The sequence below is a fragment of the Chrysemys picta genome, chromosome 4 (assembly GCF_011386835.1).
Source record: "Chrysemys picta bellii isolate R12L10 chromosome 4, ASM1138683v2, whole genome shotgun sequence".
Classification (NCBI taxonomy): domain Eukaryota; kingdom Metazoa; phylum Chordata; order Testudines; family Emydidae; genus Chrysemys; species Chrysemys picta.
In genome coordinates this window covers 37,618,410-37,631,317 of record NC_088794.1, presented here as the reverse complement: position 1 = coordinate 37,631,317, position 12,908 = coordinate 37,618,410, and the positions used below count along the sequence as shown (strand labels likewise).

The 12,908-nt window shown below is 45.3% G+C and overlaps 1 protein-coding gene across 1 annotated transcript in view; it reads left to right on the top strand.

The window, feature by feature from the left end:
• The window catches only part of TH (tyrosine hydroxylase), a 34,658-nt gene extending 24,437 nt beyond the window's left edge, over nucleotides 1-10,221 (top strand). Inside the window, exons 10-13 of the mRNA XM_005312379.4 lie at nucleotides 1,811-1,867; nucleotides 3,304-3,399; nucleotides 3,576-3,709; nucleotides 8,079-10,221. Of these exons, the coding sequence (XP_005312436.1) occupies nucleotides 1,811-1,867; nucleotides 3,304-3,399; nucleotides 3,576-3,709; nucleotides 8,079-8,238 (447 nt within the window). The 3' untranslated portion in view covers nucleotides 8,239-10,221. The remainder of the gene's footprint in view (nucleotides 1-1,810; nucleotides 1,868-3,303; nucleotides 3,400-3,575; nucleotides 3,710-8,078) is intronic.
• Nucleotides 10,222-12,908: the final 2,687 nt, after the last annotated feature.

Below are 12,908 nucleotides of genomic sequence, written 5' to 3'. Positions count from 1 at the left end.
GACTTCACTTCCAATTTTCCCCAGCAGTATGGTTGGGAATGGCATGGAAATAGTAGCTGTGTGGGAGCTTACTCCTAGCACTGCCCTAGCAGGAGTTATTGTAGGGCAGGGGTAGGCAACCTATGGCATGCATGCTGAAAGCGGCACGTGAGCTGATTTTCAGTGGCACTCACACTGCCCAGGTCCTGGCCACCGGTCCAGGGGGCTCTGCATTTTAATTTAAATTTTAAATGAAGCTTCCTAAATATTTAAAAAACCTTATTTAATCTACATTCAACAATAGTTTAGTTATATATTATAGACTTATAGAAAGAGACCTTCCCGGCACGCCAAACCTTAAATTAGAGTGAATAAATGAAGACTCGGCACAGCACTTCTGAAAGGTTGCTGACCCCTGTTGTACGGCATGCTATAGGATCATGGACTAGAGCGGAACAGAGTATCAACCACAGCAAATAATTTATCCAATGGATTTAGGCCTTTCCTTCCTCCCTCCCCCCAAATTATCCACAGATCAAACTTTGCATTTTATGAACGTAGTCATTCTTAGTAACTGTTCCTCAAATACATGGTGTGTATGTATTTCAGACCACAGGTTGTTTGTGCCCTCTCTACTTCGAGCTGTGCTTTTTACTCTTTGTTCATTTCTGATGGGTGACTGCCCACCTACATCATTAGTAGTACACCTCTACCCCGATAGAACGCTGTCCTCGGGAGCCAAAAAATCTTACCGCGGATTATAGGTGAAACCGCGTTATATCGAACTTGCTTTGATCCACCAGAGTGCGCAGCCCCGCCCCCTCGGAGCGCTGCCTTATCATGTTATATCCGAATTCATGTTATATCGGGGTAGAGGTATAGTAGTATTTTTATTACTATTGACATGACTGTTGTCATGGACCAGGACCCTGTTGTGCTCATTGCTATGCAAAACACAGAACACGAGAATGTCCCTGCCCCAAAGAGGTTACAGTCTAAATATGTTAACAGAAGGATACAGACAGCTGGGGGAGTACAAGGAAACGAGACAGTATTGGTCAGCATGATAGGCTGTGTTCTCAGTGCACCAGTAGCCAAACTGTTTTCAAGTTTCTGGTAGGCATCATGGAAAAGGAAAATTCTAAAGAGGGATTTCAAGGAAAATAATGAGGCAGCTTTATGGATGTTTATGGGGAGCTCTTCCCGAGCAGGAGGGTAAGCTTAGAAGAAAGCATGAAGGTCCTTGTTTGAAAATATAACAGACCAGTGACACAGGCTGACATTTGCTGATTGGAGGCAGAAATTGACATCTTGATACTGAATGAGAGATGATAGGGAGGTGGAGATAGGCCATCAAGGGCCTTAAATGTGAGGTGTGGTATTATTTCTTTGTTTATAGACTGAATGGACAAGACAGAGAGAGAGGAAGTAGTATCCCTCTTTTACAGATAGGGGACCGAGGACCAAAAGATTAAGTGACTTGCCCAAGGAGTCTGTGGCAAACTAAGCAATAGAACCAGATCTCCTGAATCCCAGCCTGGTGATTTAACCACAAGATCATCCTTCTTCCTCCTGCACTCTCAGCCTCCGTGGCACAAGGTGTTAGAGGAAATGATACCGAAGCAGCTGCTACACACCAAGCTCAGAATTAGCGTAGTGCCCCCTGGCTGCTGGTTTCTGGGATGCTAACTAGGGGGTGGTGTGAGAAGTCCATAAAATGAGTGACATCTGAGCAGGCTAGAAGCCAAACCCATTAGCAAAACTGACTGGATTGAAATGGCTCTGGGTGCAACCCGTGTTTATGCGTTAACCTTCTTCTTTCTCTTCCTAGGATATTGGACTGGCATCGTTGGGAGCTACTGAGGAAGAGATTGAGAAACTTGCAACGGTAAGTTTTCCTTTACTCTGAAGGGATCCCTGTTACCCTAGCAGAACTGGTGAGCTCCTTCTCCTCCTTGGGTATTAGTGGCTGAGATGATTCAGGAGGATGTGGTTTAGTTAGGAAATGGGGCAGTTTTTCCTGAGTTACATACATACAGGTTCAGTAGAGGCATTAAGATCAGTCACTAATGTCCTGTCTCCAAATAAAACAGGAGTACTTGTGGCACCTTAGAGACTAACAAATTTATTAGAGCATAAGCTTTCGTGGATGCATCCGAAGAAGTGGGCTGTAGTCCACGAAAGCTTATGCTCTAATAAATTTGTTAGTCTCTAAGGTGCCACAAGTATTCCTGTTCTTTTTGCAGATACAGACTAACACAGCTGCTACTCTGAAACCTGTTTCCAAATGTCTTCATTGTCTCTCCCCTCACGTTCTCTCTGTCCAATCAGCAGATGTGTCACTGGGGAGCCTCTGTTGGCTTGTTTCCCACACAGCATGCTGCATTACACCACTGGAGCATGTGAGTGGAGAACACAGAGTTCTGGTTCCCTTCTTAGGTGGCCTTCTCCAGAGCGTCACATACCACCAATGAAACACAGGGCCTCATCATGGGGCTCTGCAGCATTGAAGTGCATGCTGGGAACACAGTCTACCTCACTCACAGGGATAGAGGTCAATTACAAAAGACTAAGGTTGAGCAGAGCTCACCCGGCCACACATTAAGTTTCATGGACAATGGCGCTCACAGTTCTTTATCATCTGGCATCACGCTGTCAAAGATGTGGGATTTACTGCATAGTCTTGAATGGAATCTTTGGAGCTGGATTAAGTTATATCCCTTTCCTTTAAGTCTGCCTAACCAAGTTCAGCTTCAAGGCCCATTCACAAAGGTATTTTGTTGACACTGAATACTCAGTGATATAACCAGATTATTTAGTACATTATCCAGAGAAATGTGTGAACCACACTGGGACTAGCTGGCCTTGAGCACCTGCAACACAAGCAAATGCTTCGAGCCCCATGCTATTGGGGACCCCAATAAAACTACTAACTTGCTGTCTGTCTCACTCCTTCCAGCAGTGAAACCAGACAGCACCATGCTCCCAGATCTTCCAAAGGGGGGAGGGAGGGAAGAGGCAGCTCATCACCAGCTACGAAGGAGGGATTTATTCTCGAAGGTTTCAATTAGTCAATGCAAGTCAGATATGACAGTGATGGGCACAGTATAGGCAGACAGGCTAGAGAGATGCAAGTTGTTCCAAAGCGTATGAGTGATCTGATCTGGGTTTGTGGCCAGTGACCTCTCTGGTTCCTTTCAAGCCCATCTAACAGCCCCGGGAAGGCTGTTCTCTGATCTGAACGGTCTGCGGGGAGGTGAAAGGAAAATGAAGAGGAGAAGGAGGAGGAGTGACTCCTTGCTTGTTTTTCTCTTCCCTTCGCAGCTTTATTGGTTTACAGTGGAGTTTGGGCTCTGCAAACAGAATGGAATAATCAAAGCTTATGGAGCTGGGCTCCTATCCTCCTATGGGGAGCTAATAGTAAGTCTCGACCTACCTTGTTCTTCTCTGCTCAGACACATTGCGCCAAAGGGCCCCTTTCCCCTCTGCACACCTTCAGTCTCTTTAGCGAATCCACTTTCCACATTTCTCTCTCTCATGCACACAAACTTCCTTCCCCTCCTTTAAGTATTGGCTTTTATGCGTACTTTCCTCAGCACTCCTTGTCGGACGAGCCGGAGGTCCGGAACTTTGACCCAGATGCTGCCGCTGTTCAGCCCTACCAGGATCAGAACTATCAGCCAGTGTATTTTGTATCCGAAAGCTTCAATGATGCCAAAGACAAACTCAGGTAGGATCCAGAATGGAAGTGCCACCAGGGCAACTAAATACATACAGTTAATTATACCATGGCCTGCCTTCCTCCTTGCATCATTCAAAACAATACTTGGTACCGTATATACTCTATCATAAGCCGGTTCATTTATAAGCCAAGATGGATAAGTAAAAATGGAAAATGTTTATGACCCATTCATAAGCCGACCCTATAATTCAGAGGTCGGCAAACTTTTGGCCATCAGGATAAGTCGCTGACGGGCCGAGATGGTTTGTTTACCTTGAGCATCCGCGGGCACGGAGATAAACCTAAGTAAATAAAGTGTCCCGGCAGCCAACTGCTTACCCTGATGGGCCGAGACAGCAACTGGTGGGGAAATTTTTGGGGGGGGGGAGAGAAGCTGGAGGTCAGGGGAGTAACCCCTGTGACCACCCCCCACATGACCCCACCCCTAGCCCGGGACCCCCACACTCTCCCCATCCCATACCTTCCCACCTTATCTGGGGCGGGCCAGGGGAGGATGTCTCTGGCCTGGCTGGAGCTGCTCCGGCAGGCTGGGCAGTGCGGCCACAGCCTGCTCCGGCGGGCCAGACCGGGCAGTGCGTCCGCAGCATGTTCCGGTGGGCCAGGTGACGTGGCCACAGCCTGCTCTGGTGGGCAGGGCTGAGTGGCGTGGCCGCAGCGTGCTCCGGCAGGCGGGGCTGAGTGGCGTGGCCACAGCATGCTCTGGCGGGCAGGGCTGGGCGGCGCAGCTGCAGCATGCTCCGGCGGGCGGGCGGGGCCGGGGCCGCAGCCTGCCAGCCCCGGAGCTGCAGCTGCTTTGGAGACTGGAGAAGTGGAGAAACTCTGGCCTCGCCTCTTCCCTTCTGTCTCTGCTGGCTGTGCTGCCTCTCCTTGCCCCCTTTGTTGGGGGGAGGGGCTGTGTCCCACCTCTCCCTGTCTATACCCGTTCATAAGCTGACCCCCTTTTCTGGTGCTTCCCTTTTTTACTAAAAAAATTCGGCTTATGGACGAGTATATACGGCACTTTAGCTGAAAGTCCCCATTTATGACCTCAAAGCACATTAGAAACCATAATTAATTAGGCCTCACAAGGCCCTACAGGATTAGCCTCAGTTTTAGGTAGGAAAACTAAGGCACAATGAGGTTAAAGCAACTCTGCAAAGCTCACACAACAGGGCCAAGATCAACCCCCAGGAATTCTCACTCCTAAACCTCTGCTCTAAGCACTAGGCCACAGTGCCCACCCGTCCAACCCTTAATCATTCATAGGCGTTAGACCTGTCAATTGCAGTGAGCTGGAGGGCAGACTGAATGAGCTCAAGGAATGGATACTTCTATCTCTACTACTGGACTCCTATCAGAAGGGTCACAGAGTGGAGCCCCAGCTCCACACTTAGTGGTGACATGGCACATCTGCCAGACATGCCATTATTGCAGAGTATGGCAGAGACCAGACTCATGGCTGGTTGGGGATCCCAAGGTCTGTGGCCCAATTTTCCCCTTGATCTCCAGGCTCATGTCCCCTGTCCCTACCACACTGTTGGCCGGCAGCTCTAACATACAACTGTGTGAGTAGTGAGCATTCATGATGGGCAGGAGAATATGGCTGCAGGACTTGTTGTTTACTTTATACCTTTCTCTGTAGGGGACTGCTCTGATTAGTCTATTGGACCATGCAAAAAACAGTGCCCAGGAGAACACACTTATACTCAATCATTTTACTCTCTAGTGTCAGGGGGAAATAATGTATGCTTCCTTTAGCCATTAGCAAAGAAAAGGTGGTTTTTTTAATATCACACAATGTACAGGCCCAGGGCATCTTGACGGTGGAATGCTCCATTTTCAATAATGTGCTAAGAACCTGCAATGTTTAAACCAGAATATTTAGGGAACCCCTGAATATGTTAAAATTCACTAGCATCACTTCCAGGCCTTTGGGACTCGGTTACCAAGATGTAAGCACTCTCAGGCTGCCCTCCTTAAGAAATGAGGCTTCTTTTCTTACTGACAGATAATTAATTAGCCATCTGCAGTTTTGAGAAACCCACTGTGCTGCATGTGTGGACAGAGGATTGCTTAGAATGTCTCTCACTGATGGAAGATACCCCAAGGCCTGATCCTATTTAAAGGCCATTTAGGAATTACACAAGAGTTGAACATGAGGTTACTTCACTAGTATTATTATTAGCTTAGCATCTAGGAGCCTCACTTGTGGTGCTCAGGGATCGCTCAAGCTCAGGTCCACAAAGGTTTTTAGGAGCCTAAGCGTCAGGTTTGCAAGAAATTTGCTTTATTGTGTGCCGGTTCCAACTAGCCTTGCATAACAAGAGCTTCACAGTGCCCCGTCCATACTGTCTGGGAAGCTCAGCCCTGAAATGCACTCCCCAGCACCACACCAGTTATGGAGTAGGACCCCATTGTGGTAGGTGCTGAACTAAAAGTTAGTTCCTGCCCCCAGGAGCTTACAATCTGGCACTTATTTAGTTATCCATGAAGCTACCTACATAGGGGATGTTGTGTTCCTATGCACCAAGAGAAGCAAGATCTCCAAGGAGTTCTGAGATATGGATCCTCAAAGGGCCCACATTTCTAATTATTAATGTTTTCCCCCAGGATTCTCCACATCCCAATTTGCAGCAGACCACTGCAGTTCCAATAAGTCCACCATTGTCAGTAATGTAAACTCTTTCAGTGCCCTGTCAGAGCTTCTTTTATCTTTTGAGCCACCATTCAAAGAGCTATTCATTCTAATCCGAGTAACAATGAAAAATAGTCATCAATAGACAGTAACGGGGTAGCTGTGTTAGTCTGTATCCACAAAAACAACAAGGAGTCCGGTGGCACCTTAAAGACTAACAGATTTATTTGGGCATAAGCTTTCATGGGTAAAAAACCCACTTCTTCACTCCATGCATCTGAAGAAGTAGGTTTTTTATCCACGAAATCTTATGCCCAAATAAATCTGTTAGTCTTTAAGGTGTCACTGGACTCCTTGTGGTTTTAGTGATAAATAGAGGCATAGTTAAGAGAGAAAGGAAGGCAATACATCTGGCCAGAAAACAAGAACTCCATTTCATGAAAAATTTCAACAAATGGTTGCATTCCACGTTGGAACAAAACTAGAACTTTGAGAAAAAATATTTTTGTGAAAAGAAAAAAAAAACCCAAGAGAGACCATCCATGCCAGTGTAACCAATAGCTTAGTGATTATGGCAGTCACTGGGAGGGTGAGACACCCAGGTTCAAGTCACTGTTCTGATTCAGGCAGATATTTCTTGTTGGAAAATACGGATTTGTAGAAAAATTTTCAACCAGGTCTGGAAGATCGTACATTTCCCTATTTTAACTGTAAGTGAATGGCATTTTAAAGACCACAAGGGGGTGCCAGAACATAAGGAAAGACAAATATTACTTGATAACTATAAAGACTATCAGTAAAGGATGCAGGTGAACCAGGTATTACAGCAAGGTGAAATGTGCAGGATATTGTTTAACACTGTTGGTTATTCTAGTTCTCTTATGCTTTGGGTGATCATCATCCTACTCAGTCATTCCCCTGTCCACCTCTATCCACGTGAACCTGCTGTTAGCTGTTTACTAGTATCAATTATTGCCATCAGAAATAATGACTTATGTAACTGGGGTTCATCAAAAATACTCTCTTTAGTAGAACAAACTTGTTCCCCCATCTTTGTAAGCTTTTTTTGGTTTTCAAATATGGATGTCTAATGTCAGGATCCTAAGTCCATATTTATTCAGTAGTGGAAAATCATGTCACTTACTTAGGTGCTTAATATTGTCATAGGAACCTAATGTCAGACACCCAGTTCTGACAATCTTGGCCTTTGTTTTTTAACTTATCCTGTGATCTTTATCCCAAATGGCTATGGTCCTGATTTTTGAGAGGTGCTGAGTGTTTACACCTACAACTGAAGTCAATGGGTTAATGCTGAGTCAGGTGCAGGGTTACTAATTGAGAGTGAAGTACTGACTTGAGTTAGGACACTGTACAGAGAAGCCATGCAAACTTCCCCTTTGTCCGCAGAGCTCTGAGAACAAAGCCTCTCCGCCCCCATGGTCCACAAATGGTCCACAGGAACAAATTCATCCCAGGTGTGACTCCAATACATGGAAATACACTAGGGATATATCGAGACTACATCTCTGCCACTGTCATTGGGGATAAACTTGATGTTGGGACAAGCGCAGATTTTTATTTTTTTTTTAAGTTGATAAAATGTTAAAATGGAAAGTGAGTGAAAGCAGAGAGAGCGTTTTGAAGATATTTCATGGCAGCATACGCGCACCCCCCCCCCATTGTTTTCAACCCACTCACAGCCCCTTTCTACTCATTACATTTGCTTCTACCCTCTCCCTACAGAAGCTATGCTGCACGCATCAAGCGACCCTTCTCGGTGAAATACGATCCGTACACCCACAGCATTGAGCTTCTGGACAACTCGCAGAAGATCCACCACTCTCTGGAGAATGTGAGGGACGAGCTTCACTCCTTAATTGATGCGCTGAATGTTATCAGTTAATATGAAAACCATGTTCCTTCTCTCCCCTCTGCCACCGGGTGCTTCCTCCTTCCACCATCACAGAGATGACCCCTGCTCTGGTACTTTGCCACTGTGCTTTCAGCCAGGTCCTGGGCAATAGCTTCAACCCATTCTCTCTTAGGGTTTGTATTGCTGCCCACCACCATTGTATCTCCACAGTCATTTAAAGATGGATGTTTGTATTTTGAGATGATCCAGTTTGAATGGAAGATGGACGGGTTAAGGGCCTGATCCAAAGCCTACTGAAGTCACTGGGAGTCTTCTTATTGCCTACCATGGGCTTTGGGTCAGTCCCCAATATAGTGTCACACTACAGTCATTATACGTGAGCTGTGGGTCATAGACTCAAGTGCAATTAATGGAATTAAGAACACAAGAAGTCAAGAGTCCATTACAAATACTGGACACAAAGGATTTTTCATTTAAGATCCCACAGGAAATATTTCATTTAATTAAAAAAAAAAATCCCAATAGCAGCTTCATGAAGAAGCAACCACCCTGTATTAAATCCCCTTTGAGGGCAAAAAGGCTTCTAAGTGAATCCTACCAGCTCTAGGTCCTAGTTTGAGCTGAACTCCTAACCCAAATTAAACTTCTGAAACGGGGCTGGGCTCTCTGGGCTGGAGTAAACTCCAAAAGCTAAAACAAGCCCCTGAGCTAAACTTCCAGGCTGGAACAAACATTTGAGCCACACCAAACTTCCAAGTTGGAATGAGCTTTTGAGTGCTGTCAGACTCCCGGGTAGAAGTGAACTCCCGAGCTATATTAACCACAACCATCACCCACAACTGGAGCAGCTTTCTGACTAGACTGAACTCCCAATGTGGAGTGACCTTCTTGGGCTAGTAGCTAGTTTTATAAATCCTTAGCCCCACCCCTAATGGAATCTGGCCAATCAGCCCTCTCTATTTTACCAAAAATGGAGTCTCACAGCTAGTAGCAAACAGCCTTTTCTAGCTCCAAGGAAAACTGCACCAACATGTTAGCCCAAGCTATAAATACTTAAAATATATTTTCCCTAGGATAAAGACAATTAGGAGGAGGGCAGGAGAAACCAACCCTTCAGTGGAGCTCTGTTTTCCTACCTCCCATTGGGACTCATTAAGGAGTTTTAATGCAAACACCACACATCACTCATTTAACCCATTCTCAGATGTACTCTGAGGGGGCCTCCATGCTCTGCCTCCTCAGTTACAGAGAGATAATAACCCAAAAGGCTACGCTAGTCTGCATTCTGCCATTCTACCAGTGAGGGTGCTCATTCCGAAAGGGAGGATTTTAATTATTTTACATTGTTCAAATACAAGAAACTAAATATGTATAGTTACTGGGGCTCCATTGTCCCATTTCTCTCCCCTCCCAGCAAGCAAGCAGGCTGGGTAAAGAGAACATCGAGGGGTCGAAGGTGCCTTAGCAGGAGTGTCTTATGCTTTGATTCAGCAAAGCACTTAAGCACGTGCTTAACATTAAGCACGTAGGTGATCCCATCAGTGGTAATCTTTGTATTGACTTCAGTTGTGTTGGATAACACCCATCATGAGATTGCTCAGGTGCTTAAAGTGAAGCATGTTCCTACGTGCTCTGTGGGGCCAGACCTGGAAGCTACAGTGCCATTTCCCCAGGCCTCATGACATGTGGAGTCAGTTTGTATAAAAATGACCTGGAGAATGAACGAGCAACTGGTCACTGTTTTAACTCTCCTTTAAATGAAGCATGCTGGGAGGAGGAGTTCTGGGGCCGGGAGGAGGAGGAAGATACAAAGCCTTCATCTGATTCAGCCTTTAGTTTATTCACTGATATTTGTGTATACTAATGCCTTGATGAATGGTTCTCTCACTGTTGTTGCTGCTGCTGTGGATGGATCTGTCTGTCTGTGTAAAGAAAAACAATTTATTTTTCAGTTCAAAGTCATGCTGCTGCTCACATATTATTAATAATAAAGATTATATTTCTGGTCTAGCATCCTGGGTTTGGTTTCTGTGTCTTTTCTCATTTCCAAACTGAGACCAGGCCCCATATCTGCAGGCAGGACACAAACATAACAAGGATCTGAGAAGGCAAAAGATCTCCGACTTGTCCCTTATACACAGGGTTTTTGCCGCACCAAGCGGCGAAACCCCCCCCCCAAAGCCTGCGATCACGATCGGCGGCAGCTCCACCGCGCCGCTTTCTTCTTCGGGGGCAAATCCTTCCCTCGGAGAGGGACACAGACCCTCCGCCGAATTGCTGCCGAAGAGCCCGACGTGCCGCCCCTTCCCCTTGGCCGCCCCAAGCACCGGTTTGCTCAGCTGGTGCCTGGAGCCGGCCCTGCTTATACAGAACATTGATTTAGTGAGCCATTGTATCCTAGGGAACAGGCTTATTTGTTGCCTTCACAAGGTGTTATTAATTGCACAGTTACTCATATTGCATTAGTGGAGATGTCTTTTTTCTTAGTAGTAAACACCAAACAGAAGCTTGCTTCAGCCTTGCCTTCACTATCCTTTTCCCCTTCTTAAATTCCCCACTATTACTACCACAAGTTCAGCCCTAGTGGTGTTAGTAACGGTAGGAGTGCTAGCTTAGCCACTGTGTCTCTTTGTCCATCTCTAGGGGCTAAACCACATGGAGTATGTCTATACAGCCAATGGCAGCAAGCCTCCCAATCCGGGTCAGCAGACTTGGGCTTGTGCTACCACTCTAAAAAATAGCTGTATAGACAGACAGCATTTTGAAGTTGCAGCTTACCCTGGAGCTCGGGCTTTGAAGCCCACTCCACTTCCAGAGCTAGCCCAAGCCACAACTTCAAAATGCCATCTACACAGCTATTTTTAGAACACTAGCATGAGCCCAGGAGAGGTTTGTGAGTCTATTACTGTCTCAGCACTAATGGGGTTGGTATTCTGGCTCAAACATTGGTGGCTTCTACTTTTAGATCCAGAAGTCCAGGGTTCAATCCTCACAGATGACTTAGGGATTATCTAGGGATGACCATGAACAGCCTAGGGACGTCATTACAAGTGCACTTGTATAGGAACCAACAAATGTTACAGATAATAACACAAAGTGATTTTGATGGGGATGCTGCTGCAGTTTTACTCTCTATGTCTAGACCTGCTCTGAGCAGAGATACAGACAAGCCGGTGGTTAACACAGCAACAGCTATCTACAGCACTGTGTACTTTAGTGCGCTCACCAGAGGAGCCACACCAACGGTAGTATAAGTGGGAAATTATATATAGAGAAAAGAGGCATGTACCTTGTTGAATCAGTTTGTTGAGTATGACAAACTTTGGATCAGACTCAAATCACTGCACAAATCAGTGCAGTTATATGTTTCGGGTTTTTATTAAAGAGGATTTTGTCCTGAAAATATCTAAAGTATTTCCTAGGAAATACTTGTTTTTAGCAAACAAAAAATGGTCCAAGTACTATTTTTTCTTAATAATTGTGTATTATTCTTCAATGACAGCTTTAGAAAAAATGGTGACAGCTGGCTTTGCTGTTTCACAATGGCAGTCTGAACTGAAGCTCTGCCTAATGTGTGTCACACTGTTGGTGTGGGTATGTTTGTGTTTTCACATAAGCACCTGTGAATTGATTTGGATAAAATAAGAACAGACCTGAACCATCACCCAAAATTCGAATCAAGCGCAAATCAACCTCTTTTGGGGGAGGGGGGAAGTGGGGGGGAAGGGAAGGGGAGAGAGGCAAAAAAAAATGTTCTGTACTTTTCTTTATTAGTTTTCAATAGTCCAGCTCCTTTGCAGCTGCACATTATTATGTTTGGGACTGAAAGCAAAAGTCCTATAGAAAAGCTGGTCTTGTGCTATTTCAGGCTTGGCCAAAAGCAGGAAGTATCAAATATCTCATGAAAATGCCTGATTGAGAGATTTTGAGCCCCATTTTGCTGACTAACTAGGTTTGGCGAGATCACATAAGGATTCATGGTTAAAAATATATAAACACTGACTACAAAACAGAAGTCATACTGATATGGCGTTGTTGAGTTCTCAACATACAACTTCCATTACAAACTAAGCAAACACATTACAATTATTACACTGCCGGTTTCGTAGACTTAGATTAATAAAATGAGCGGTTGGGGGCCGAATGTTCAAACCTGCACACCCTTTTTATATATGCCTGCCTTGCATAGATACAAATCAGGATTTGTGCATGACCACGTCAATATGTGCACACAAATCCTGGCTTACATATACTCATTGGGTATTGTACATGCACAAGTCATGTTTGTGCTCCACTGTGAATGGAGGAGTTTTGCATGGGCAGCTTTCAAAACCTAACTAGAGATGGATCCATCTCCCCCCACCATCCAAAAAAACAAACCCTGGCACTGAACAACCCAGAATTTTGAAGAGCTTGGATCCAGATCTAAATTCCCAGTGTCAAACCCTGGATCTAACCCTAACCCAACCTCCAAACCTTTAGAGGTTTGCCCCGCATTGACAAAGAGAGAGATGTGTACATACATTACTATATAACACACTAAAGATTCAGCCAGAGGGATGCTGGCAGTGCTAATTAGGAATGAAACACAGGTGCTTTTTGAGATGTGAGCCAAAGGGATGGCAGATTGGTGACTCAGAGTTAAGCAGGAACCATCTTAATTGGTCTTGTTGGAGAAACAATGACGTAAGATCCATTTT